Source organism: Rhodnius prolixus, unplaced genomic scaffold (assembly GCF_049639745.1).
Source record: "Rhodnius prolixus isolate KJV_2025 unplaced genomic scaffold, Rpr scaffold_33, whole genome shotgun sequence".
Classification (NCBI taxonomy): domain Eukaryota; kingdom Metazoa; phylum Arthropoda; class Insecta; order Hemiptera; family Reduviidae; genus Rhodnius; species Rhodnius prolixus.
In genome coordinates this window covers 809,469-836,886 of record NW_027411608.1, presented here as the reverse complement: position 1 = coordinate 836,886, position 27,418 = coordinate 809,469, and the positions used below count along the sequence as shown (strand labels likewise).

The 27,418-nt window shown below is 32.9% G+C and overlaps 3 protein-coding genes and 1 long non-coding RNA gene across 11 annotated transcripts in view; 2 read left to right on the top strand and 2 right to left on the bottom strand.

Moving 5' to 3' along the window:
- The window catches only part of LOC141455240 (uncharacterized), a 44,436-nt gene that overhangs the window by 10,659 nt on the left and 6,359 nt on the right, over window positions 1-27,418 (top strand). The gene's annotated exons all lie outside the window — the stretch shown is intronic.
- Window positions 1-27,418, bottom strand: part of Pdk (pyruvate dehydrogenase kinase) — a 32,237-nt gene that overhangs the window by 4,321 nt on the left and 498 nt on the right. Inside the window, exons 1-6 of one of the 2 annotated variants that reach the window (XM_074130139.1) lie at window positions 10,667-10,808; window positions 6,552-6,759; window positions 5,538-5,722; window positions 5,272-5,448; window positions 4,526-4,689; window positions 4,333-4,447 (exon numbers count right to left, since the gene is read on the bottom strand). In XM_074130139.1, the coding sequence (XP_073986240.1) occupies window positions 4,333-4,447; window positions 4,526-4,689; window positions 5,272-5,448; window positions 5,538-5,722; window positions 6,552-6,759; window positions 10,667-10,772 (955 nt within the window). In that variant the 5' untranslated portion in view covers window positions 10,773-10,808. Of the gene's footprint in view, window positions 1-4,332; window positions 4,448-4,525; window positions 4,690-5,271; window positions 5,449-5,537; window positions 5,723-6,551; window positions 6,760-10,666; window positions 10,809-27,418 lie in introns of those variants that run through there. The other variant, XM_074130140.1, reaches the window with a different exon arrangement.
- Window positions 15,477-16,288, top strand: LOC141455232 (uncharacterized). Its single transcript, XM_074130146.1, has one exon. The coding sequence runs from the start codon at window positions 15,545-15,547 to the stop codon at window positions 16,286-16,288; it is 744 nt and encodes a 247-aa protein (XP_073986247.1). The 5' UTR covers window positions 15,477-15,544.
- On the bottom strand, window positions 19,506-27,318 carry LOC141455222 (uncharacterized). Of its 2 annotated transcripts, XM_074130125.1 has the most exons (3): window positions 24,490-27,318; window positions 20,062-24,394; window positions 19,506-19,976 (listed from the first exon to the last, which is right to left on the bottom strand). In XM_074130125.1, exon 2 carries the CDS (start codon window positions 23,914-23,916, stop codon window positions 20,257-20,259), a length of 3,660 nt encoding a protein of 1,219 aa, XP_073986226.1. In that variant the 5' UTR covers window positions 23,917-24,394; window positions 24,490-27,318; the 3' UTR covers window positions 19,506-19,976; window positions 20,062-20,256. The 2 variants fall into 2 exon arrangements, with proteins under 2 accessions (XP_073986226.1, XP_073986225.1); XM_074130124.1 differs by having other exon boundaries at window positions 20,062-27,318.

Below are 27,418 nucleotides of genomic sequence, written 5' to 3'. Positions count from 1 at the left end.
AACCACGTATTGGTATGGAATTTTGTTCTCTTATACACTTTGTTTTTCTCAATTATAATCTATAGTTATTTTGTGCACAGATCTATAAATGTAGAAGATATAAAGGGTTGAAAATTTTTTGGGTCATGAAATTCTGTAAAATTATGGCCGTTCTAAATCTCCCACTGTGAACCACGTATTGGTATGGAATTTTCTTCTCTTATACACTTTGTTTTTCTCAATTAAAAACAATAGTTATTTTTTGCACAGATCTATAAATGTAGAAGATATAAAAGGTTGAAAATTATTTGGGTCATGAAATTCTGCAAAATTATGGCCTTTCTATATCTCCCACTGTGAACCACGTATTGGTATGGAATTTTCTTCTCTTATACACTTTGTTTTTCTCAATTATAATCTATAGTTATTTTGTGCACAGATCTATAAATGTAGAAGATATAAAGGGTTGAAAATTTTTTGGGTCATGAAATTCTCTAAAATTATGGCCGTTCTATATCTCCTACTGTGATCCACGTATTGGTATGGAATTTTGTTCTCTTATACACTTTGTTTTTCTCAATTATAAACTATAGTTATTTTTTGCACAGATCTATAAATGTAGAAGATATAAAGGGTTGAAAATTTTTTGGGTCATGAAATTCTGTAAAATTATGGCCGTTCTATATCTCCCACTGTGAACCACCTATTGGTATGGAATTTTGTTCTCTTATACACTTTGTTTTTCTCAATTATAAACTATAGTTATTTTGTGCACAGATCTATAAATTTAGAAGATATAAAGGGTTGAAAATGTTTTGGGTCATGAAATTCTCTAAAATTATGGCCGTTCTATATCTCCCACTGTGAACCACGTATTGGTATGGAATTTTGTTCTCTTATACACTTTGTTTTTCTCAATTATAAACTATAGTTATTTTGTGCACAGATCTATAAATGTAGAAGATATAAAGAATTGAAAATTTTTTGGGGTCATGAAATTCTGTAAAATTATGGCCGTTCTATATCTCCCACTGTGAACCACGTATTGGTATGGAATTTTCTTCTCTTATACACTTTGTTTTTCTCAATTATAAACTATAGTTATTTTGTGCACAGATCTATAAATGTAGAAGATATAAGGGGTTGAAAATTTTTTGGGTCATGAAATTCTGTAAAATTATGGCCGTTCTATATCTCCTACTGTGAACCACGTATTGGTATGGAATTTTGTTCTCTTATACACTTTGTTTTTCTCAATTATAAACTATAGTTATTTTTTGCACAGATCTATAAATGTAGAAGATATAAAGGGTTGAAAATTTTTTGGGTCATGAAATTCTCTAAAATTATGGCCGTTCTATATCTCCTACTGTGATCCACGTATTGGTATGGAATTTTGTTCTCTTATACACTTTGTTTTTCTCAATTATAAACTATAGTTATTTTGAGCACAGATCTATAAATGTAGAAGATATAAAGAATTGAAAATTTTTTGGGTCATGAAATTCTGTAAAATTATGGCCGTTCTATATCTCCCACTGTGAACCACGTATTGGTATGGAATTTTGTTCTCTAATACACTTTGTTTTTCTCAATTAAAAACAATAGTTATTTTGTGCACAGATCTATAAATGTAGAAGATATAAAGGGTTGAAAATGTTTTGGGTCATGAAATTCTCTAAAATTATGGCCGTTCTATATCTCCCACTGTGAACCACGTATTGGTATGGAATTTTATTCTCTTATACACTTTGTTTTTCTCAATTATAAACTACAGTTATTTTGTGCACAGATCTATAAATGTACAAGATATAAAGGGTTGAAAATTTTTTGGGTCATGAAATTCTGTAAAATTATGGCCGTCCTATACCTCCCACTGTGAACCACGTATTGGTATGGAATTTTGTTCTCTTATACACTTTGTTTTTCTCAATTATAATCTATAGTTATTTGGTGCACAGATCTATAAATGTAGAAGATATAAAGGGTTGAAAATTTTTTGGGTCATGAAATTCTGTAAAATTATGGCCGTTCTATATCTCCCACTGTGAACCACGTATTGGTATGGAATTTTCTTCTCTTATACACTTTGTTTTTCTCAATTAAAAACAATAGTTATTTTTTGCACAGATCTATAAATGTAGAAGATATAAAAGGTTGAAAATTATTTGGGTCATGAAATTCTGCAAAATTATGGCCTTTCTATATCTCCCACTGTGAACCACGTATTGGTATGGAATTTTCTTCTCTTATACACTTTGTTTTTCTCAATTATAATCTATAGTTATTTTGTGCACAGATCTATAAATGTAGAAGATATAAAGGGTTGAAAATTTTTTGGGTCATGAAATTCTCTAAAATTATGGCCGTTCTATATCTCCTACTGTGATCCACGTATTGGTATGGAATTTTGTTCTCTTATATACTTTGTTTTTCTCAATTATAAACTATAGTTATTTTTTGCACAGATCTATAAATGTAGAAGATATAAAGGGTTGAAAATTTTTTGGGTCATGAAATTCTGTAAAATTATGGCCGTTCTATATCTCCAACTGTGAACCACCTATTGGTATGGAATTTTGTTCTCTTATACACTTTGTTTTTCTCAATTATAAACTATAGTTATTTTGTGCACAGATCTATAAATGTAGAAGATATAAAGGGTTGAAAATTTTTTGGGTCATGAAATTCTGTAAAATTATGGCCGTTCTATATCTCCCACTGTGAACCACGTATTGGTATGGAATTTTGTGCTCTTATACACTTTGTTTTTCTCAATTAAAAACAATAGTTATTTTTTGCTCAGATCTATAAATGTAGAAGATATAAAGGGTTGAAAATGTTTTGGGTCATGAAATTCTCTAATATTATGGCCGTTCTATATCTCCCACTGTGAACCACGTATTGGTATGGAATTTTCTTCTCTTATACACTTTGTTTTTCTCAATTAAAAACAATAGTTATTTTTTGCACAGATCTATAAATGTAGAAGATATAAAGGGTTGAAAATTTTTTGGGTCATGAAATTCTCTAAAATTATGGCCGTTCTATATCTCCTACTGTGATCCACGTATTGGTATGGAATTTTGTTCTCTTATACACTTTGTTTTTCTCAATTATAAACTATAGTTATTTTGAGCACAGATCTATAAATGTAGAAGATATAAAGAATTGAAAATTTTTTGGGTCATGAAATTCTGTAAAATTATGGCCGTTCTATATCTCCCACTGTGAACCACGTATTGGTATGGAATTTTGTTCTCTTATACACTTTGTTTTTCTCAATTAAAAACAATAGTTATTTTGTGCACAGATCTATAAATGTAGAAGATATAAAGGGTTGAAAATGTTTTGGGTCATGAAATTCTCTAAAATTATGGCCGTTCTATATCTCCCACTGTGAACCACGTATTGGTATGGAATTTTGTTCTCTAATACACTTTGTTTTTCTCAATTAAAAACAATAGTTATTTTGTGCACAGATCTATAAATGTAGAAGATATAAAGGGTTGAAAATGTTTTGGGTCATGAAATTCTCTAAAATTATGGCCGTTCTATATCTCCCACTGTGAACCACGTATTGGTATGGAATTTTATTCTCTTATACACTTTGTTTTTCTCAATTATAAACTACAGTTATTTTGTGCACAGATCTATAATTTTAGAAGATATAAAGTCTAGTGAGTGGTAAACATGGTTAAATGTGAGTGTAAGGTGGTCCTATATAAGTCTTGAGAGTCACCAACATAGTACAGGTGAAACACCAGACTGGTAGAATGAAGGTGCCATGTTTGGAAAAGGTGATAATATTGATAGAGAAGAGGCACCAGCTAGGCGGAATAAAGATGCATTGGTCTGATTCTGGTTTAACCATTGGCAATGTTTGGTTTTAAAAATTTAATCTGTCATATTTTGATTAAATTAAAAAATTTAATTGTCCAAAGTGATTAAAACTAAATTTGGAATTTAATTCAATCAATTAAAATTATGATTATTTAATTTTAATTTTAATCTTAATTTTTAGTTATGATTAAAAATTTTAATTGATTAAATTGCGATTAAATTAAAAGTGAATTTAATTTTAATCAACTAATTTTGGCCGATTAAATTTTTAAATTTTAGTCTTGATTAAAATTAAATTTCGGTTTAATTCAATTGTTTTTTAATTGATTAAATTTTTGCCCAACTCTGGTTAAAGGTATTTTTAACTACTGCAATTTTTCATTTTTGATTTGTGCAGCTCACACACACTGACCAATTTGTAAAAACTACTTTTTTAAACTCAGGGTTTCTTTGATAAATCAAATATTTAAAAAAAAAATGAAATAAATAAAAAATTACGAAGAACCATACCTGCTAATGGAACAGTATGTATATCCGATTTTGATGGTTGTGGTGCCGTACTGTACATATACTGGAACAGCTGATCAGTTTGACATCTTGGAATGCCTCCCCCTTTGTCCGATACCTAAATTAAAAAGAACTAATTAACAATGTTATAACAGTTAGTAAAACTAAAAAAAAAAACACTAAAGAATCAGCTTACCTTTATACAAACATCTTCCTTTCCTTTTACAATCACCACTTCAATGGGCGGATAATTGTCAGCATGATTTTCCATGACTGCTCTCATCGAGTTCTTGAACAATTCAAACAGCATATGATAAAGATGCGATGGTACATAGACAATACGAATTGATCCATCTTCATCTGTAAAAAAAAAAAAGAAGAAGATAAAATTAACTTTAAAATTAAAATTTTTTTTAAATCTTTATAAAGCTTTATTAAGCTATGGACTCCTATGCGGTCGACGTTAACTGCGGCCCAGAACCATGTATATCTTGTCATTCCCTGCGAAACCAAAAATCTCTCCCTTAGTGCTAAATTTATCCCCGGTGAGTTGTCAAACTTTTGTTCATTTATACAAACAAATAGGTTAACCAAATCTCTAATATTGAAACAGTTTTCTACACTGCAGAAAAGATCGTACGTTTGAACATCACTTACAACGTACATTAATAACTTCCTACTCAAAAATTAAAATGGTTTTATCTCAAAGCAACTCCAGTTTTTCGGAAGATGTAATGCCCATTTGGGCACTCGTTTACACACACAATATCAAATTTTTTATCGTAATCTGTGTCTGGCAACCCAAATTCTTTCTCAAAAGCAATACTTACTATGCGAGATAAGAGAGATTTGGAAAAAACATTTGATGGATTGTAAAGAAACTTAATGAATGAAATCAACCAGGGGTTAAAAAAAAAAAAGATGAAATGCCTAGGAACGTACTGTTGTTATGCTCTCGGACGAGAAGCTGCGGCGATGCGAGATAGTACCTGTCACATAAGAAGCTTGCATTTTCATATGCATCCTTTACAACTCCAATTAAATCACAATGCGGATCGATGCATCCAATGTGCATAGGTTTTCTCTCTTTATTCTGCATTTCATTGCCAAAAAGCAGGGCTGCAAGAATTAAAAATAATAGCAATAACAATAATAATCGATACAATTAAATTGACAAGAGATTCTATAAATAAAATATATTTACTCACTGTGCTGATTGATCAACATTCGAATACTAATTCTTGACATATAAAAACGATCTAGAAAATATTGTATACTAAATTCCGTTTGACTATCGACTTCATGGGATTCCTTCAATTCGAGAACACCTTGGGCCATCGTAGGAACTACATCTGTATGTCGATTGCGTATTTTAATCAAAGCATCACAGAACCTAGAAAAAAAAAATCTTTTGGGAATCCTTCACAAGATATTTTATTGTTGCAATTAATCTTATAAATTTGGTAAAGTAATTATTTTTGGAAATATTTCAATGTGTACTTAAATCCAGCAAAATGATCACTGTACTAAAATGTATGTGGTGCGTAACAAAGGCCTAAGTTACTTAAAAGGGCTTTAGACTCCAAACCACTGGTTTTTCAACATGCTACCGCTTGCGGTCAAAACAGACCTTCAATGCTTTCGCAACAAATATGAGAGAACATTTTCTTTCAATTTATTAGAAGAAAACCTATATTTGTTCTCCGCCTCCACGACTGACCTTCCATAACCGCTCGCAGATCTTACAGAGGATCTTTTTCGTACGAAACTTAGCAGGAGGAGCTCGGCGTTACTTCAATAATACCCAAGACAATCGCGTATCAGCGTCTTCTAAGCAATCACTTTTGTTGATCAGGAGACAATCCAGTTCATCAGATAAAAAGTGAACGGAAGGAAAACTAAAAATATCTTGGGAGAAAGGTGTGAAGGAAGCTTATCCCGAGCGAGGACTTTAGGGAGGAAGGGGAGCATTGGTTTCGGGACAGGAAGGTCCTTGTTGTGGGGGAAACAAAACATGATTATGGTGGTGAACACAAAACAGAGATTTTGCTTCTGAAGTAATTCGAGGTCAAAAAGAATAGTTCTCTTACCAGTGTAGCCCCAGAAAGCCCAAAAGATCGAGCTTGAGCTAGAAGGTTGAAGAACACTTTTACAACTTCAGACCTGATATTCCCTGTGAATGAGAAGCTATTAAGAAACAAAATTAATCTTAGAGAACTCACCTATCCAGATTATCACTTGAATAATCCAATTTTTCAAACTGTAAGATTTCCGTGAACGACTGAGCGTACCAATCGTTCACAAGCTCTACAGACGGCATTCTTAATAGATTTACTGGCAGTAGATGAATTTCTTTCATTATATTGGCCAATCTCACTGGCAGTTCTTGTCTTAAAAATAGAAATGATTTCTTTTCACACGCACTCATACCTGAAACAAAGAAAATGAAATAACTAAATTAATGCTGGAGATTGATTGACAGAAAATAAGATTTGGGGATTAACTTATAAATAAGTAAATAAGGGAAATAAATAATAACCAATACACTTAACTGTTTTATAAAAATATTTTTTTAAAAGGAGATTATTTCGATGATAAAACAACTGAAAATCTTTCTAAGATTAGTTGTAAACTAAAAAGCTGATTTATTTGTCGGGAACTTCATTCGACATCGAAAGATTAGACTTCTATTGTCATGGAGAATTCTCGAACGTGTGTAATCGTACAAACTCAGGCCACTTAGAAACGCTGTTGTCTATCTTTTTTGATGTTTTAAGGCGCGTCAACATCTAAGGTTATTGTGGCGCCCGGAGCTTTTTTCAGTGCACTGCCGGGCCTCCGGACAGTGTTTCTCTCGTCACAGACAACACTGTGTCACCACCGGAGACAGTGAGCTGTAAGAAGCTCCTAGGAAGAGAAAAATCTAAGGGCCACAGCAGCTGGTTTTTCGAACCCGGGACCTCCACGTGGGAATCCAATACGCAAACCGCATAGATAATCCCTTCCCTCTGTTGTCTAATGTACAGGAGAATGCTATAATGATTGTATTACCTTCTTGGCAGGTTAGACAAATTGTACCTCACACAAAACTTTTAAAAACTTACAAAATGAACGATTAAATTTGGTAGATTAGGCAATAGATTTCTATTACTCAGTTAAAAGACAAAACTCTGAATTTTGGTACAGAACTGCGAGCAAACCAATTTTTTAGAAATCGTAATTAGTTTTTAGTTCCGGGGGAGGATTAAACAGGCCAGAAAAAATTAGAATTCCAAACAGTAAATAACTTTAAATATTACAGCTGGATTTGGCTGGGGCCGCAGGATTCAGATGGTTTTCAGCTGTGCTAGGTTTCATCCTGTCCCATGATGCGACAATCCATCCATCATTGGATTTTTTGAAGGGCCCCCTATAAAAGGGTTGAAGGACCGCAAATAGTTACGTCAGTGAACCCAACCAAAATGCCTATCATTTTTCTTGGCAGTTACTTTCTAAAATATGAATTAAAATACTTTTTTTTTTTTTTAATAATACATTTTTTAAACATAAGAACATTCTAGAGTAAATAAAACTTAACATTTTAGAAGAATTTATAACAAAATATGTTCAGATAAGGTTAGAACACCTCTTGAAACAAAACAAACCTCTTAACCTCCCCCTCTCTCACTATTAACTTAACATCAATTAAGGCAACCTTACTGTATGAGATTTTCTTTTATAATTGCTAGTTTTTTTTTGTTTTTTTTAATTAATTTCAAGGACCTTTATCTAATAAATTAAGATAAAAGAAAATTTATAGAGGAGTTCTTTAATGTTCCAATAAATTTTATTATGAAAATGTTGTTTACCTTTATTTGAAATCATTTTTTTTCTAAGAAAGTTCATTTAAATCGGATTCTAAAAATTTATTTAGAGATATTTTGATGTTAACTTCCTGTCCGATCTATATGGTGAAGGTAAATGGGAAAAAAATCGCACTCGATACATCGATTATTACCGCTGATAATACAATTACAATTAAACTTAATTGCAATAAAAAATAAACTAAAACTAAAATACAGATTTCTACAAGTTTCAATAGAATTTCTCCTTGACTTGATCTATTTTAAGAGTTTTACATTGAAAAAAGAACATTAATGGAGGATGACGATTACTTGCTGACGTAATTGTGAAAAGTAGGAACAACCTAATAACTTACTAATGCGGTTAATTTAAGATTTAGGCTAAATAAAGACGAGCTGAACTTAAATTGGAAAGAAGAGGTTAGTGCTCTAATGATGAACATTTTTAAATAGATTAATTTCATTAGAGCTTCCACATCTAGGATATTAGCTAGCCAAAATTTTCACTCGTATAAAATTTTTTGAACAATATTTTTTAGTAAAAGAAGCAAGGGAAGGTTCGAATCCAGCTGTTGACCCTTAAATTTTCTCGGAGCTTCTTACAGCGCGGATGGACAGTGTTGCCCGAAACGCGAGTACACTTTCCTGAGGTAGCCTCTGCACTGAAATAAGCTCTAGGCACCAATGACCTTAAAAATAATTCTTGGTTTGATGGAAGAGATGGTTTGTTGTTCAATCTCAATGGTTCGCAAGAGATATTTTGCCTTATTTTTCCTGAAATAGCCACAATATAAAAGTCTCCCAACCAAACGTGAATTAAAATAAAATGTTTCGCAACATTTCACCGTGCGATCTATAAGTACCGAACACGACTACAATGTTCAGATGAAACAAAAAACAAAAACAAAAAATCTTAGTTATTTGCAAATTATTTAGGGTATAATAACAAATAAGCAGGTCAACGGCGAGGTTTAAGTTTAAAATTATTATTTGTAATTAAAATAGAGCAGATAATTAACTATTCATGGAGATGATAAACTAATCTTCTCAGTTTTACATGGCTACAATAGTAAACAAATAGAGTATAGTCTCAATAACTAGTTTAATTGTCCTGAATACTAATTTTTGATAAGCAGCTCATCCAAACTAAACTGTTTTTTTAAAATACTAAACTGTTACCAAATACTCACACATTTTCATTTACTGAATTGTACTAACTTCCTCAAATTAGAGAAAACATTGCGAACGTGAATTAATATTAAAATTTTATAACCTCTATGTGAAATAATGAAATACTTTTTTTCGAGGCAAATTCATTTGGAAGTTTCCTGTATGTAACATCATACAACATAATTGAGAAGGAAGTACGAGGTATATAACCAATGGTTTTTCGTCAACACAAAACTTAAATTCACTAGTTAACCCTATACATCTAAAAACATTGCTTTTTCATACATATCTAAAATTAGTCAAAACAAATACTTTTTTTTTTAATGAAATCTAAATTTCGTAAAATTTTAAAATAAAAGGAAATACTTCCATTTTCATGCAAAGGAAGAGAAAGTTAATATAGCCTAAACAACCTTGATCTTTTCTGCAACCTATTGTACGAAGAACGAGCCATGTTTCCAGGGTCAAGAAATTTTTTAATATATTCGTAAAAACGACCGGAAGGTCAACAAAAAAAAAAAAAATGGCGATTACTAACATGACTTTTTTTTAAAAATAAATTATGGTAATTAGGTATACAAATGGTCTAATGAATTTTACTAAAATTTGGTAGCTTTTAAGTGATTACTTAGTCGGCACTGTCATAACAAATAAATCAGATAATAAGTGGTTTTGTCAAAACAAATAACACTTCAATTATGATAAATACCTTGGGAAGTCATTTTGAAAAACATTTAATCGATCATAACGTTTTCTGTTACAATTAGTAAAAGAAAAAAAAATTGAGAGTCAAAAGCTCCTCAATTGCTTAATTTCATTTGGCTAAATAACCTAACGGCTAGATAACACTTAGTCAACTTGGCTAAAAATATTTCATTTTTTTTTTAATTTTCTGTAGCAATAATTGCAAACACATATCGATTAGTTGTTTGTAATATCACGCTCCTAATACAATTATTATACAGACTGGTGCAACGTACAAAGCTCATTGAACTATTTAGTCACTTCTGCCAAACTTAAAAGCATTTTATTGGCCGTATCATACAACTTTTTTTTTTCTTTTTTTTTTGCCAAATTGACCTCCTCTCACCTTGGTTACCTGTTAGATTTAATCTTTTATTTTTTTTATTATAATTGAATCATTATTTCAAGGAGATTTTATAAAATTCAACCTTGAAAGGTTTTTTTTAAGAGGAGAGAGAGAGAGAGAGATACCTTGAGCACTATTGTTTGAATAACCTCCAGGTTAGGTTATAAAATACAGAAGTCAAAAGTGTACAAAAAAAAAGATAAAACATCGCTAAACGTCTTGTATTAATACTTGCTGAAATTGTGAGAGTGTGTGTGTCTGTGGGTGTGAGATAGGAAGTATTGCATCAGATAGGTCGAAAAACTGTTACCACCACCACTACAGGCGACCAAATGGCTCATTTACATCGTTTAAGGCCAATTCACTTGAACACGAGAGGACATTGCATAAAATTTAATTCATTAAACTGTTGAACTAAAAGAGAACTTGCACACAATTTTTTTTTTTGTAACAATAGTTAATCTCATAATTGTGAGAAATATATGTAGTTTTCTTTCTGAATTTTTATTTTCTTCTAACTTATTGTTCATAACGCATATCCCCCGTATTACGTGGGGTATCAATAAAAATTACATACGTAATGAACGTCTTTTTAATGTATTTTAATTGCATTTTCTTAAAATTAGCTCATAACATTCCAGTAAAACTCAATTTAGAGCAGTTTAAGAAGTTAATGCTTCCATTAGTAAGACAGGATTCTGCTCATTATACCAAAATAGCAAATTAGAAAAGTAGAGGGAAAAAGAGAGATCTGGCGCATTACGTCATCAACGTCGGATCCAAATCCCCTCCTTCCTTCATGTGGGTTGGGGGGTTGGGGGTCAGGTTAATATAAGAAAAAAAGTTTTTTAAAATACTCCTAGCTTCGATCCTGCGATCTTTTACTCTAAAGTCAGCAACTCTAACCACTAGACCATCAGTGTTACTGGTAAAAATATGTATTATTTAAGGTCTATCAAGTTGGGGCGGTCACTCCGCCTTTCCTCGCCGTAGCTGTGCCGATGGAGCGTGAGGTGTATGTGTGTGTGCGGGGGGGGGATGTATTGCATTCTCCACAGCTTCATCTCTGTTCACGGTTAGATCCCCCCCCCCCTATTCGATGGTTAGGAGGGTGCTCTTCCACGTCCCTAGCTGTACAGTTCCTCAAGTAACTTCCGTTATACCACCTCCTCTCTCAGTTTAATTTTTTACCGATATTTTTTTAAACGTTTTGGTGAATAGTGAGTGGGGGGGGGGATCTACAAGACTTTCAGTGATTTCTACTTTTATAACATCAGTTTTACGCAAACATGGCTATGAGTGAAATGGGTCTGCAGCTGACTACAAGTTTTCCACTCAACAAAAACAACTCCAAGGTATTGATTACTGGTCTCTCCCAAGATTATGTGCCTCTAATAGCGGTGAGATCGAGAAAAGATGTTATTTATCTAGATGTTGAAGACTGGACAACTTTGAAGTCAAGCATGCAGACTTTCAGTGACTTCTTCAATGGGAAAGAAGCAGTTTCTCCAAGTGAAATCAACCTTAACAAAGCAACAATATATTTTATTAAGTTCACGCACAAGATGATTTCCATCCAGGGGAAAGCAACTTGGTTGGAGAACCTTCTAAGTTTTCAACCTACGAAAATCAACCTGCTAAGAAATGAATACTTAAAACTTCAAAGCTTGTTAAAAGATGTAAATGTTCAATTGGATTATTTATCAAAACTTTGTGTTCCTAATACATTATTTCCATATTATAAAGAAAATTAATAAACATTTTCACCCGCAAACTAAGTTTTTTTTATATTTTATAAATTCCTCTAAAATATTTTTAGTAAGGAGAGGATAAGAGAGAAAAAAAACCTACACAAACTTTATTATTCTACTAAATCATTTTTATTTATCCAAGAGGGTTTCTTAAACCCTAACCACTTTACATACAGCTTATCATTTTTACGTCTTAGTATTTTTTCTACAAGATATACATCTTTATATTTAGTTTTCTGCAGTTCTTGTGCATAAAATGCTCCTTGAATAGGCTGTCCTGTTAAATCTTCCAACAAGTAAGTATATGGGATAGTGTTACGGACATTTATAATTTTAAATACTTCAGTGCTCCAATTGGGTGTGTAACCTCTGCTAAATATAGTTCTCTTTTTCGAAACACGTACAAAGTCTCCTTCTTTAAAACGTTGTTTATCTTTCCTTTTTACTTTAGAAGAGTATACATTAGCTAGTAAGAATGCTTCATTGCTAAAATTTACTTCCGATGGTGTCATACCAACAGTATGGTGTACTTTGTTGTTGTAGGTATTTATGAGATCAGGTAAGTTCTTTGTATAACTGTAGTTTCCTCTGAGACTAAATAAGCGATACAGCATAGATTTAAAGGTTCTATTAAATCGTTCAACAATTGAACTTTTAACTTGGCTGTAAGTACTATAGTGATTAATGTTGTGCTTCTTCATGAGTTTTGTAAAGGAAAAATTGTAGAATTCCTTCCCATTATCAGTCTGAATATTTTTTGGTACTCTTTCACTTGAAATAAAAATATTATTCATAGCTTGAGTGATATCTTTAGCGCTTTTGGACTTAACAGGCTCCACCCAGGCATACTTTGAAAAACAATCAATCACTGCTAATATATATTTGTAACCACTATTTTGACGAGCATATGGTATCATTTCCATTAAATCAGCTTGCCATAAATCATCAATACCTTTGAGCAATGTACGCCTTCGAGGGTAGCGTGAACGTGCTGGTCTATGAAGTTCAACAACTACTGCCTCTTTGCTAGACATGTCTTTATGGTTCAAAAATCGTTTTAAGCGTAGCTGCAGTTATAGGAACATTTGGGTTCAATAAACTTAATCGGTTCCTAAAAACAGTGAATAAACCGCGCACAAAATTATCTGTAACTTTTTTTCGGGCTTCGTCGTACGTTTCTAAAAGATAACGTTTACTAACAAACTGTTCTTGTAAATATGTATTTGTTACTAAATCTAACTTTTTTATATACTTTTCCAATCCTTCAGTTACAAATTGTTCAAGATAAATCTTATTAACAGCATCTGAACTACCAACTGGACTATTGATTCCGAGTATTCGTTTATTTTCAAAGTCTATAAATTCTCCATCTTCATCATCACTAGCATGAAATACTGTTTTTAAGTGATGCAAAGGTCTGCCAAACTTGTCTATAGACATATCGAAAACCAAACAACAACTGATAATTTATTCCTCAAGTAATTCCTAATAAATAATATCAGCCTCTCTCAACTCTTCGATTATAGAATGAATTTCATTTCCATGTCCAGTGTGACCAGCACTTGTTGATGCATATAAGAGCCGAAGTCGATCCACTAATTCATTTGGATCATCCCAGTATTCATAAACATTTTGCCCAACATCCATACCTTTACCAGTAGTAGTGGTCGTATATCTTAGACCGTATCTTCTTTGAATAGGCTTTGTTGCAATTGTAGTCCGAGGTGTCCTAGTAACTTGATCTGCAGTTGATGGTGGTGTGAAATAGGGTTGAGCCGACTGTTCACCCATAGAAGGATAAAATAAAGGAGCTATAATATTTTTGTATTTGAATCCTTTGCTGGAGCTAAGAGGTTTTTCATCACTAAATTGTTGTTTGTGTGCGTTACTAACTTCTAAAATATCCTTATAATTTTCCAAATCTTCTACAGTGTATTTGTTAGGCTTTTTTAAAAATAATAATTGTAATAACCCAGGAGTACCTTTATACCAGTTTCCATTTACATTGATATCATTATCATCAATGGCTACATGTGCATTTCCTATCGTCATGCCTCCAGTAGGTAACATTCTAATGCCGTATCTATCATCTAGATCTTTAGTATCTGAAGTCATATGTTTCAATAAATACGGTTTTATTAAAGATCCTATCTCTTCTACTTCTTCTAAGCTTTTCTCCAATTCCTCTTTACTATGTATTTGTTTAATTTGCTCTAGAGGAGAATCATCATCTTCAAACGTCTCTTCTTCCATTTTAATATCTAAAATATCCTTTCGTGGTATAGGAGTTGAAGCTTTAAGCGGTAATTTGACTTCTTCTTCTTCTTCTTCTTTAAGCGGTAATTTAACATCTTCTTCAAGCGATGTCTTAGAAGTTGAAGTGTCAGATTTTAAAGTAGGTTTTTTCGAACGCTTTTTACTCTGTTCAACTAACTCTTGAAGCGGTTCTGTAATGGGCTTTAAACTTCTTTCCAGATCTTGCTGTGATAATTGAAGACCTCTCTTTAAAGTTTTGAATTTTTCTCGCAGAGATTTAGAAGTTTTGATAAGATGCTGTGTAACTTTAGGATCCATAATGAAAAATGATAGACTAATGGAAAATATTGCTCTATATATAGATGAATGTATCTAAACCTTTTCGAAATCTCCCATTATTTAAGTCTCTTGTTTTATCTATAGTTAAAAAACCATAAGGCTCATTCCAGCAGACTTCACACATCTTTTTAAAATTATTAAATGACACACTTGGTGAACTCACATGATCGTTATAAATATGCCTTAAATTTAAATCATCTTGCGTGAAAATAATAATAAAATTGGCATTATCGCGTATAAGATGTTTAGGGATCCTTGCATAACTCTGTGTTAAATAGAAACAGTCAATACCTCTATGACGAGCCATACTGTAATATTGTCTAATTATGTCCTGTTGGTCCATTGAAATATCATCAAATACAATAATGGAATTCCTTTCAGCATCATCAGGAGTGATTACCTGTTGCGTATCATTGATTTTGTGAAATCCTATTTCCGGTACTAGTTTAAATACGCTTTCTAAATATAAATACTTTTCTTGTTCTAGAGATCGGCTACATAAGTATACATTTACAAATTTTAATCCATTCGGTTGTAAAAGCAAACAAGCTATGAAATTGGTTTTACCAGACCCTGAACTTCCACAGATAAGTGCACGTATATTGTCGGGTAACAATTGGCCATGGTGAGCCTCATTTGCTTCCTGACCTGAAGGAAACAAGTTATATACACGTAAGCATTCACTTTGCTTCTCTAATCTCATACTGATGATGATAAGTTTGATATGCGGCCTATATAAATAGAATCAGTCCTAAATACTCATCATAATGGGAAAGAAAACGACAGGGAAAGGTCTAATAAATTCAGTGATTAACAAGCTTCCATTTGAAGCGCATATTCCAGGATATAGATTTTGTGGACCCGGAACTAAATTACAGGAAAGATTAGCCCGGGGCGATAAAGGTATTAATCCTTTAGACGAGGCCTGTAAGGAGCATGACATTGCTTATTTTAAAAACAAAGATTTGAAATCGAGGCATAAAGCTGATCGCATCTTAGCGGAAAAAGCTTGGCAAAGAACAAAGTCAAGTGACTCATCTTTTGGTGAAAAAGCAGCTGCTTGGGCAGTTACAAACGCGATGAAAGCGAAAGTAAAATTAGGTGGTGGTAGTGCAGACAAGAAGAAGAAAAAAACTATCAAAGATATAATAAGTGCAGCTCGCGTCACATCACCTACATCAATTAGTGGAGCCTCCAAAACGGCACTCAAAAAAGCTAAAACGTTTTTATCAAAATCTAAATTAAACAAATTACCAAGAATATTGCCAGTTCCAAGAATTGGAGGTATTCTCCCTTTTCTGGTGCCATTATTTGCAGGTTTGTCCGCTCTAGGAAGTCTAGCAGGTGGAGCAGCTGCGGTTGCTAAGGCAGTTAAAGATACGAGGGATGCTAGAGATCGTCTAGAAGAAATGAGACGTCACAATCAGAAGATGGAGGAGCAAAAAATTGGGCAAGGTTTCTACCTTAAACCTTATAAAAAAGGATATGGTCTTTATATTAAGCAAGATTGACTACTACCTAACAGAGCTCTCACAAATATAGAGTTGATGAAATTTGCCAAAAACATACCTCATTTTAGAGGTGTTTATATGCGTGATTCATTGCCGAATTTTCCTAAAATTAATGAATGTGCTATTGTAAATCTAGATTCAGTGCAAAACATAGGTACTCATTGGGTCGCCTATATTAAAAAAAATGATAAAGTAATTTATTTCGATCCTTATGGAAATCTAAGACCACCATTAGAACTCCTACATTATTTCAGAAACTGTGATATTACATACAATCGTAAAAGATATCAAGATTGGAATACACCATATTGCGGACATTTCTGTTTGAAATTTCTATATAATAACGTTGAATAAGCATTTACGGAATTCAGTCATGTCGTACACCTTTACCTTAACAGGAACTTCAAGCATTCTTAGTGCCGATCTTTTTCCACCAATTAATTTATTAGACAGTGGTGGTGATTATAGCATTGGTTTATTAAGTTTTCAGTCATACAATTCCATACCGAATATCATTGAAGGATTTAACAATCTTTTTCATTATGGAGAAAATGTTATTAGTTTACCTACAGGAACTTATGAAGTGGAAGCTATAGCACGTTATCTAAAATCACATATTAATTCACCAGATTCATTGAAACTAAAAGGTAATACCAACACACTGAAGGTGGAATTAACATGCACACAACCTGTTTACTTCAATAAAGAACATTCGATTGGTCCTTTACTGGGCTTTACTAAACATGAGGTGTTAGAAAAAATGATCACTCATAAATCGGACGAAATTGTACAGATTCATAGTGTCAATACAGTTGCAATTAACTGTAATATAGCATCCGGTTCATATAGAAACGGGAAACCAGGACATACTATATACGAATTTTCACCATTAGTTCCTCCAGGATTTAAAATCGTGCAAGAACCTTCTCCAGTCATTTACTTTCCAGTTATCGGTGAAGTAATCAACAATATAACACTTGCTATAACAGATCAAAACCAGAACTTGGTGGATTTTCGCGGAGAAACAATTACCATCAGATTGCATCTAAAGAAAAATGGGTATTGATTTTCGAAAGTATAAAATGGATTACGCTGAAGTGAAATCAGCTAGTATTCAACGATTACCCTACCGAGCGTTAACACCATCAAATATATACTTTCTACAAAGTATAGGACTTTTGATTAAACCAAAATGGAAGAAATACTAGATGTGAATAAAAAAGTGAATTTTGAGGAGAGAATAACAGACTTTGAATTTCACTCTCATCAGCCTTTCAACCAATCATTCGAAAATTCTGACGAAATAATAATCGCGGTTCAACATCAAGACATCTACACTGTTCCGGCCAAAAGTTTTCTATATATTCAAGGACAATTGATTAAAGAAGGTTCTAAAACTATCGATCCAAGTGAACTGAGAATAGTAAGAAATGGATTTTTGTTTTTGTTTGATGAAATCAAGTATCAGTTGAATGGTGTGCTGGTTGATCACGTTAGAAATCCAGGAATCACAAGTACATTAAAAAACTATGCATCTCTTAGTCCAGATAAGGCGTCAGGAATGGAGATGAGCGGCTGGATGATGCCTACTGAATACGTTAAATTAGCTGATGAAAATGGTAATTTTGATGCTTGCATTCCACTAGACATTGTTATGGGATTCTTTGAAGATTACAATCAAATAATTCTAAATGGAAAACATGAGTTAATTCTACATCGCAGTAGAACGGATAATGATAGCATTCAAGTTTTAAAAGATCACCCCAATGTTAAAGCTTCTATTAAACTAAAATCTGTGCAATGGAAAATGCCATATGTTAAAGTGTCTGATGAACAAAGGTTAAAGTTTTTAAGTTTAGTCAATAAAGGAAAAACCGTTCACATGGCATTTAGATCATGGGACCTCGTAGAGAACCCCTCTCTGCCTACTAATACTAACAAGCAAACTTGGTCTGTGAAGACATCAACAAATCTAGAAAAGCCCCGTTATATCATAATTGCATTTCAAACAAATAAAAAGAATAATGCAGAAAGTGATATGTCTCAGTTTAATCACTGTAGTATATCAAATGTAAAGTTACATCTAAATTCTGAAGTTTATCCTTATGATGATCTCAACATAGATTTTTCCAAGAATCATTTTACGGTTCTTTATTATATGTATCGAAATTTTCAACATAGCTACTATGCTAAAGAAAATCAGCCTCTTTTAAGCAGAGAAGAATTTAGGGATGAAGGTCCTATTATAGTTATAGATTGTTCTCGTCAATCAGAGGCAATCAGATCATCTTCAGTTGATATTAGAATAGATCTAGAAACAACGGAAAATTTTAAAGCCAATACAACAGTCTATGCATTAATCTTGCACGACGCTTTAGTTCAATATGACCCATTATCCGGTTTAGTTAGGAGAATATAAGTGGAAGTGGGGGGTTAGTATTTAATTGAGGAAGATTTTGTAGAAGAAATTCAGTTTTCACAATGCGTGCGGCTGTGATTGACTTCCAGGGTTACCTTACTCCTCAAAACTGTTATATCGCCAAGGAAGTGACTATCATAGATTTGGACTACCCTACAGTGTTTTGGCACTGGTTATTCAAACCCCCATCTCAAGAAAATGCTCAAAATTTATCTGCAAATAAATGGATATTTCATAACCTTCATGGATTAAATTGGTATGATGGAGATGTGGAATATTCCGAATTAAGAAGCTTATGTCAGAAATCAACTGAAAATTTTACCATTCTTTTTGCTAAAGGACTTGAAAAATCTATATTTCTTGAAGAACTTATAGGAAAAGAAGTCTTTGACCTCCAAGATTTTGGCTGTCCATCACTGAAATGTCTCACTTCAACGTTGGAATTCACTAAATGCATCTACCATTGCGGAAGGAAATCCAACTGTTCATTAAAATTTGCAAAAATATTGGTTGATTGGATTTCAAGGAACAGATCAAAGGTGGATCTCTATGATGCAAAAATAAGGGAAAAAACATTTAGCCATTGGACTTATCCTCTTTCCTCAGAATTTTTAGCATATCATGGCTTTTTCAAAACAAGAAATCATAGTGTAAAATGTATTTTTTGTGGACTCGAATTAGAAAGTAATATTAAGAAGTGTCCCTGTGAAATTCATAAACTCTATAATCCAGAATGTATATGGTTTGTGAAAAATGGTTTTTTGATTAAATAAAAGATTTTTTTTTCTTAACTGTTTTATTTATTTACCTCACAGTCATATCACAATTAGAGATAAATGCCTTAAGGCTTACAATTTTCAATGAAGTTGAGATATCAACAAAGTTTACAATAGGAATTATATAATCATTTTGAATTATACAACGAATATTTTGATTATTATTTATTCTCAAAGAATAATCATAATTGCTCAATGTTAGAGGACCCTTTGGTTTAAATCTAAAGACAAAAATAGTTGAACTGTTTATAAAAGTTAGACATGGAACACCATTCACTATTTCTCTTCCTCTAAGTTTTAAACAGTTAATTGTTGATATGGATGGTATAAATCTCCCTGAATAAAAGTTCTTGGCGTTCACGAAAATGTGATATTCATTGAGTTCTTGTTCTATGGCCACTGCCGCAATATTGAAATTATTAAATATTTGTAAAATTTGTTTAACTGTTTTGATGTTTTCGATTATGGGATGAAAGAAAATTCTTTCAATTATCTGAAAAAAAATTATTAGTTTGCTTATTTTTTGTCACTATTTTTACTACTTCCATTTTTTTTTTTTTTTTTTACTCCTTACTTACTTGAAATTTTTCATTGATGTTCATAGAATCAGGCATCATTGAATCCATAGCCTTCTTCTTTTCTTGGATTATATATTACTAATTATTATATATCAGTGCAAGAGTGAATTAATTTTTTATTACAATAATGATTAAGAAAAAATATAAGAAAACAAATGTTTTTTTTTTTATATTTAAATATAAGTCTAATAATATTCACGTAAGGGTTTCAGTGCAAAAACCATAGGCTTTAGTATGTATAAAATCTTGTGAGATGACCCGTTTGTCATCATTTGCGGAAAGAGAGAGTTTATTAACTTCAAGGGAGAAAACATTATGCTCCTTCGATCTAATAGATCTCATTATGGATAACATGGAAATATTTTCAAATAAAACACGTCTGTAATCTTCAAAACTTATCCGTTTAAGAGTAGTTTTCTGAACTCCTTTAGCACGTTTTTTTATATTACCATCAACATTGATGGCATACATTTTAGGTCTTAAGGCAATCACTTCGTTAATTATTTGTCCATTCACTTCATCTTTAAATTTCCCCAACACTTTTTTATTCTTGGTAGAATAGTTGGGGTGCTCGTGAGGATAGTCTGAGGTGTCAAAATGATGTTCCAACTCCCTCATATCTTTGAACACATCTTCTGTACTTATTTTATATAAGACGGCGTCTGTGTCGGTATAGATAAGGCTTAAACGCTCAGGTCCATATTTGTTGAGCATGACTTCATAGTGGAATCCATAAAGAACAGTTTTTGAGATATCAAGTACAGATAATCCAACGTAAATGGGTTTGTTGAAGTATAATTTTGTTTTAGCCATCTGTACTCCAACTAAATTTTCGTCATATATTTTTCTATCAAGAAAATTCGGTTTTGCAATTAATTTTGATAATCTCTTTTCATTATTTACTAACTCGAAGTTCATTCGCTTGCGAACATTCTCCATGGTCTTACCAAAGTTGGCATTATTATACAATTTATACTGATTTTTTTCAAAATTGTTAGCCGCCTTCTTTCTCATATCAGTATTTAACTTAATGTATGGGAGAAGCCATGGAGATTGTTTAAATTGTATGGCTCTGTGAACTTTCGCTAATTTTAATCCATAATCGAGAGCTTGTTTGAGAGCAGTGTAATGTACAACATATCTCCCCCGTTTACCAAGATGAGGAATTAATTTTTTTATATTTGCTTTGCTTCTAGGAGGTACAATTGATTCCGCAAGGAATGGTAGATCATTGTGAAGCAGATGAAGATGTTTAGGATAGTCCACATCCACTTCCAATATGTATCCACATTCAGAATCATCTGGAATGTCCTGAACTCTTATTTCTTCTGGTCGTTCTACCCATCTGAAACCACCGTATGGTAGAAACCTGCTCTGGGCGTCACCATATAAGTTGTTAGCATCATAGTACATGATAAACACGGATTCTTGAGACGGATCATAATTATGCATGTATCTATTGTTAGCTTTGCAATGTCTTAGTGAAGCTTGACAAATACCTCCTCTTATTCCACGTTCAACCATTAAAATCATATCATAATCCAGTAAAAGTTCTAATTTGACACCGGTTAAACGTAACATCGCATCCCATGCCATTCCTGGTGCTGTGAAATAATGTGCAGGATCAATTTTATGTGTCTCCATTGTTACATTTCTGAAGTTTTGGAAGACATCAGCCAGTAACAAAACATCTGTTTTTAAATAGATATCACTATACTCTCCTAAGGTAGAGCATTCGAAATGATTCCATACCTTCATAGCGTGGTTGTAGTCTTCTTCATCAATGTTACTGTCCATTAATGTGCTGTAAAATGCCTCTTTCGGTGGTAAATTGTTTTCCTCTAACCTCTCCCAAGAGTTAACGTAATCATATGGGAAAACTCCTTTTCTTAATACAAGCGGTAACTGAGTTTCATTGAAAAATTTTGTTGTTTCTCTGAAACTGTTTTTTGGGAGATATAAAACTAATTGACTTAGACTCTCGGACATAAATCTAAATGAGTCAATGAAACGAAATTTTATTCCATTAATGAATTTGGTGAACGAAATAAAATTTTCCTCTGAGTGGGGTAAAATGTCAATCCTCCCAGGTGCCTTAGCTAATTCTTTGATGATGAGATGTGCGTCATATCCGCTGAGGTTGTGAATGATAACGGGGACATAGTTAGGTGTCCTACATCGTAAGTTACATTTATTGCAGACAGGTCCCCTATACATGCCGGAAATATGACAGTGATCACGCACCTTGTGATTATCTTCTGTAAATGCTTGCTTACAGAGATAGCAGATCTTAGCCGCCTTCCATTCTCTCTCTTCTAATTCGTCAATCAGCATTTCTTCATTAATTTTTAAAATTTTGTTAATAGAAACTGATAAGTCTTTGAGATGGTCTAAGAAATATTGAGCAGCATTACTTCCTCTATACAAGAATGGTTCTTTAGTCAACCAAAGATGATCTATTTCATCGCTAGTTTTAACGTATGTACAAAATGAAAATGGTATATGTTCTTGATATTTCGTTGTGTATGAACTCGCTGGAGAAGGTGTGCATGTATGTATTTGATTTAAAATGCACTCAAAATCTGCATAAATCACAAAATTCACTTTTAACTGATGTTCAACGTTTTTGAATTTAATAATGGGCTCATCAGTTGGGAGTTTAACGGCTACTGGATCATTATCATTGCAATATATACTATGCTCAGTTAATTTCTCAGCCGCAGTTCTCCCATGCTGATTGTCAAAGTGAGTGAAACAACGCTTACATACTTTAATCACACCATTATGTCTAGTCTTTTGATTACGTACTAATTTCTCAAAGTCCTTAATGTATACATAATGGTGTTTTCCGCCATCTTCTAAGAGCAAAAGGTCTCGATGGTCTGGCAATTCTTTGTTCGTAACCTTCAACGGATAAATTGCATCCTCTTCATCAAGTGCAAATACATTTATGGAAATACTATTTTCCTTCTCAAATTTTCTAATCTGATGAAGCGGTGTTGGGAAGGCAATACAGGAAAAATCATAATTGTGAGACATATGCTTATATTTACTAACTCGTTGAGGATCTTTATCAACATATTTAGCTAGCACTGCATATCTGAAACACTGTTCATCATAATTCTCTGGATTTATACAAGCTTTCTTAGCTGCAATCGCGTCAGGAAGTTTTATATAAGTTGACCCTCCCAATGGCTTGTACATATTTATTCTCAACCTCGCGCCATCAACGCCAACTAGTTGCCAGCCACTTTTTTTTAACTGACTTTCTTCCATTTCATTTACTAGTTTCTTGAATTCCTGTTCGAGAAACTCATCGAGATCGGTAGTTGTGTAAACAGCTTTGTTGCGAGTTTTAAAAGCGCGATCGCTCTGCTCTCCAGCTACATTTTCAAAGAGGCATTCAACTACTATGTTAATCTTCAAAGCATGTTTCTTTTCTAACTGAAGTTTAATTAGTTCAGACAGACGGCTTTTAATAGAGTGCAGAAATGTAACCAGGTCTTCAAATTCCGAAGAACGCACAAAATAAGATTTTAACCTTTCTGAACATGCTGATTCATATTGCTCTGATTTAAGTTTTAAAAGTTGAATCTTGGGTGGTTCCTGACAGTTTTTCTTTAATGTTTGCTGATGTCTATCAATAGAAACATCCTCATCAACTCTTACTTTCTTGAGAGGTGGTTGTCCAATACAAAAAGATTCATGTCTATCTCTATTAAATTTGTTACTAAAAATATTTTTGCATATTTTGCAAGAGTAACTAACATTACCCTCACAAAATCTCTCATGTCTTCGAAGATTATTTTTTAAAGTGAAGGACTTACTACATTTAATGCAGTAGTTGGATGACATTATGAAACACACGGTTTTGCATGTAACCCTCACTGACACAGGTCTGAATGAAACAGAACTATTGTGAATTATTATAAGCTTTTTATTATTTTGCTTAGGGAATATCCTCTATTTCCACTGAAAACCTTGGTTATTATTTCGTTATCAGACTTATATTTTTTTATAAAATGTATTATGCAAATTCTAACTGAAAAGATTTATTTTTTCCAATACCCTTATAAATAAGGGAAAGCGTAAGAGGTTTGTATTTATTAATAATTTTTTCATCTATCTTTTTTGTGAAAATTTTCGGTAAAAAACATCTCAATTTTCTATTCTTTTCTTTTAGAATTACGTAGATACTTTCCCCAAATTTCGTATTTATTTTATTAAAACTGATAATGGGGTAGGCTGTGTTGAGAGTTAAATCTCTCACAGAAAGGTATTGGGTCTCTTCTTCTTCTGCTATTTGGTTTAATAATTCCTTTAAATCAGACATCTAAAAACAGGGAAATTAAAAGTAATGCTAATTAACTACTAGTTACTATAGACTCTGAAAGAAAAAAAGTAAAAAAACATACAAATCGTACTAACTGTGATATGGGAGTTTTCTTCAGCAGACACACAGGACAGCAAACTCAGTAAAATCCTAGCTGAAGGTGGTTTATAAACACAATAATATCCTCCCCCACCAACTCGTATTTAACTTGCGATGGTAAATGATTCTTCGTACTTTAACAGCCATGTTTATGAAGATGGGCTATAGAATGTTTATGTCCGTGGGAAAAATTTAATATCAGCAATTCAAAGTAATATTAGCATTTGCACTTTCAACTAATGCGGAAGTAATGTAATGTATGTACATACATACAATGTATGTAGAGATGCGGAGGGTAATGAACGGACACTTAGTACTTTAATATTCCCCCATTGTGTAGAACTAATTTACTAAAGATTAATATGCATTTTCTAGTATTGGTGACCTAGCATTTCAATATGTGACCATATAGACAGCTATGAATTTTAATATAAAAAGGTTAGTGGTCTTAACCAGGAAAAGATGAACTGCGGAAGTAATGTAATGTAATGTACATACATACAATGTATGTAGAGATGCGGAGGGTAATGAACTGACACTTAGTACTTTAATATCCCCCCCCCCGCACACATACACCTCACGCTCCATCGGCACAGCTACGGCGAGGAAAGGCGGAGTGACCGCCCCAACTTGATAGACCTTAAATAATACATATTTTTACCAGTAACACTGATGGTCTAGTGGTTAGAGTTGCTGACTTTAGAGTAAAAGATCGCAGGATCGAAGCTAGGAGTATTTTAAAAAACTTTTTTTCTTATATTAACCTGACCCCCAACCCCCCAACCCACATGAAGGAAGGAGGGGATTTGGATCCGACGTTGATGACGTAATGCGCCAGATCTCTCTTTTTCCCTCTACTTAGAAAGAAGCTCAAACCATTCCTCTTCAATGAAAATCCATTTATTTGAATTTTTAAGCAAAATGTTGCAAATAAATGTTGTAATTTATTAGGATACAAAGTATAAAGAAAATGGTTGGAGCTGTTTTCGGGGGCCCCCCCCCAAAAAAAATTAAAATTATCAAAGTGGTACTTCAGGTTAATCGAATTTTGAGTGCTATTTTTTTCCATCAGGTCCAATTGGAGTAACTACCACCCAGCTACAGAAAAATAAAAACAAGATAAATGGTTACAAAAATTAATATTTGTTAAAAACATCAGCTATTTATAAAATTACATAAATATAAGATAAGATAATCTGAAAAAAACAAATTCTTATCACAAAAGGGTAAAAACAAAAGTCAGATAAGACTGATTTGGCAGTTATCGTATCCAATATCTTTCTTTTTTCTTTAATTCCGTGGGTGTGTCCATACTATGTATTGAATTTTAACATATTTGTTTGTATAGATTATTTATTTAATGCATGCTAATTTCATTAAACCTTTTTGTTTTATTTTTGAGGCACATTGCTAGGAATAAGGTCTAAAAGAATTCGCTGTTCTAGGTGTTCAAGAATCTTACACAGATGGATCTCAGGTAACCCTATAGAGATAAAAAAGATTCAGAGAAAGGTTCTGTGCATCCATCATACTGTTTCACAATGTACTGGCGAAAATTCAATCCATTAACAATGGATCCGTCTGGCGCTTACCTGGCAATTACATTAATAGTTCTTGAAAGGTCGGAAGGTGTGAGAAATTGCCATCAATTTTGTGACTGAAGATTAGAAATTACGTAGGGTCTCAGGGTGAATGTTTTAGAGGGTGAGATTAAAGTCAGTCTTTGGTACATTCTTAGCTGAATGGCTACAGAACTCAGGCTCCAAATTCTCATTTCTCCTTCTTAAAATTGGTATGATCCAGGAAAATGAAAGTAGGTTTTTTTTTGTCAAGAGCAAATTTCTAGTCTGCATGTCAGGTTGTTTTTCTTTAGGGTAGCTGTATGGCGGTATGCATGTATTCTTAAAGGTTGATTCCTCCCCAGAAACGGAAATCATAATAACAATAATAATTCACCCGATACAGAACCTAGCAAGAAAAAGAACAGTCATCCTCTCTACGTGGCTGTAACGAAAAGGAAGAGGAACACTTCAAAAATGGTCTAAAAAAGAAGACCTTAGATAAGAGAAGGTTATGCCTAGGCTAAGAAGACTGGAAAAGACCGAAAGCAAGTAGAGACAAACTTTTGGAAACTTTGACAAGTTCAAAAATAAGTTGTAAATATTAAACTTACTTTTTCATTCTGGCAGTGTATCAAAGTTAGACCTATAACGTAATGCATACTCCGTTGAGGGGTTAAAAAAACAAAAAAATCCAATCTATTTCCTGACTATGATACCATCTACAGTTGGATTTAGAAGAGATTCAGAAGCCTGGAAACTCATTGTTGTTGGAGAAAGGAAAAAAACCCAAAAACTTTCCAGGACCACAGAAATTCTTAGGGAAATAGAAGACCTCAAGAAGTTTATAGTTAGCGTACCGATAGACATCCTCTAGCTTAACATCACTACTTGCAAATTTACACCATACAGACGCCTGCATTCTATGAAACATTGGAGTCGGAATAAACTTTACGGTAGCAGGGTTTAGTTTTATAAACCGATTCTGAAATACGATCTGACCATCTTATCTGGTAACAGATGCACCCTGGTACTACGGAAAAAGTCCAGGACAAAACTTTTTTCGCCTTACTTTAAATTTAATTACCTACGTTAATTTAGATTTAAAACAACAAAAAAAGGTTATGGCTGTCAAATCACGTAAAATACAAAATTTTTATTTTTGAAATAAATTTGAATCAATTTTTATTAAATCCTTTTCAAGCTAAGGTTAGCTTTAGTTTACGTATATTAAAATTTAATTAAGAAATCACTTTATCGATGAAGATTTGTCTCTTTAAAAAAAAAAATTAATAACATATTTTGACTACAAACCAAATGTAAAAAATCTTGCGTAATGCTAAGCTATAAATCAAAAGTTTAAAGC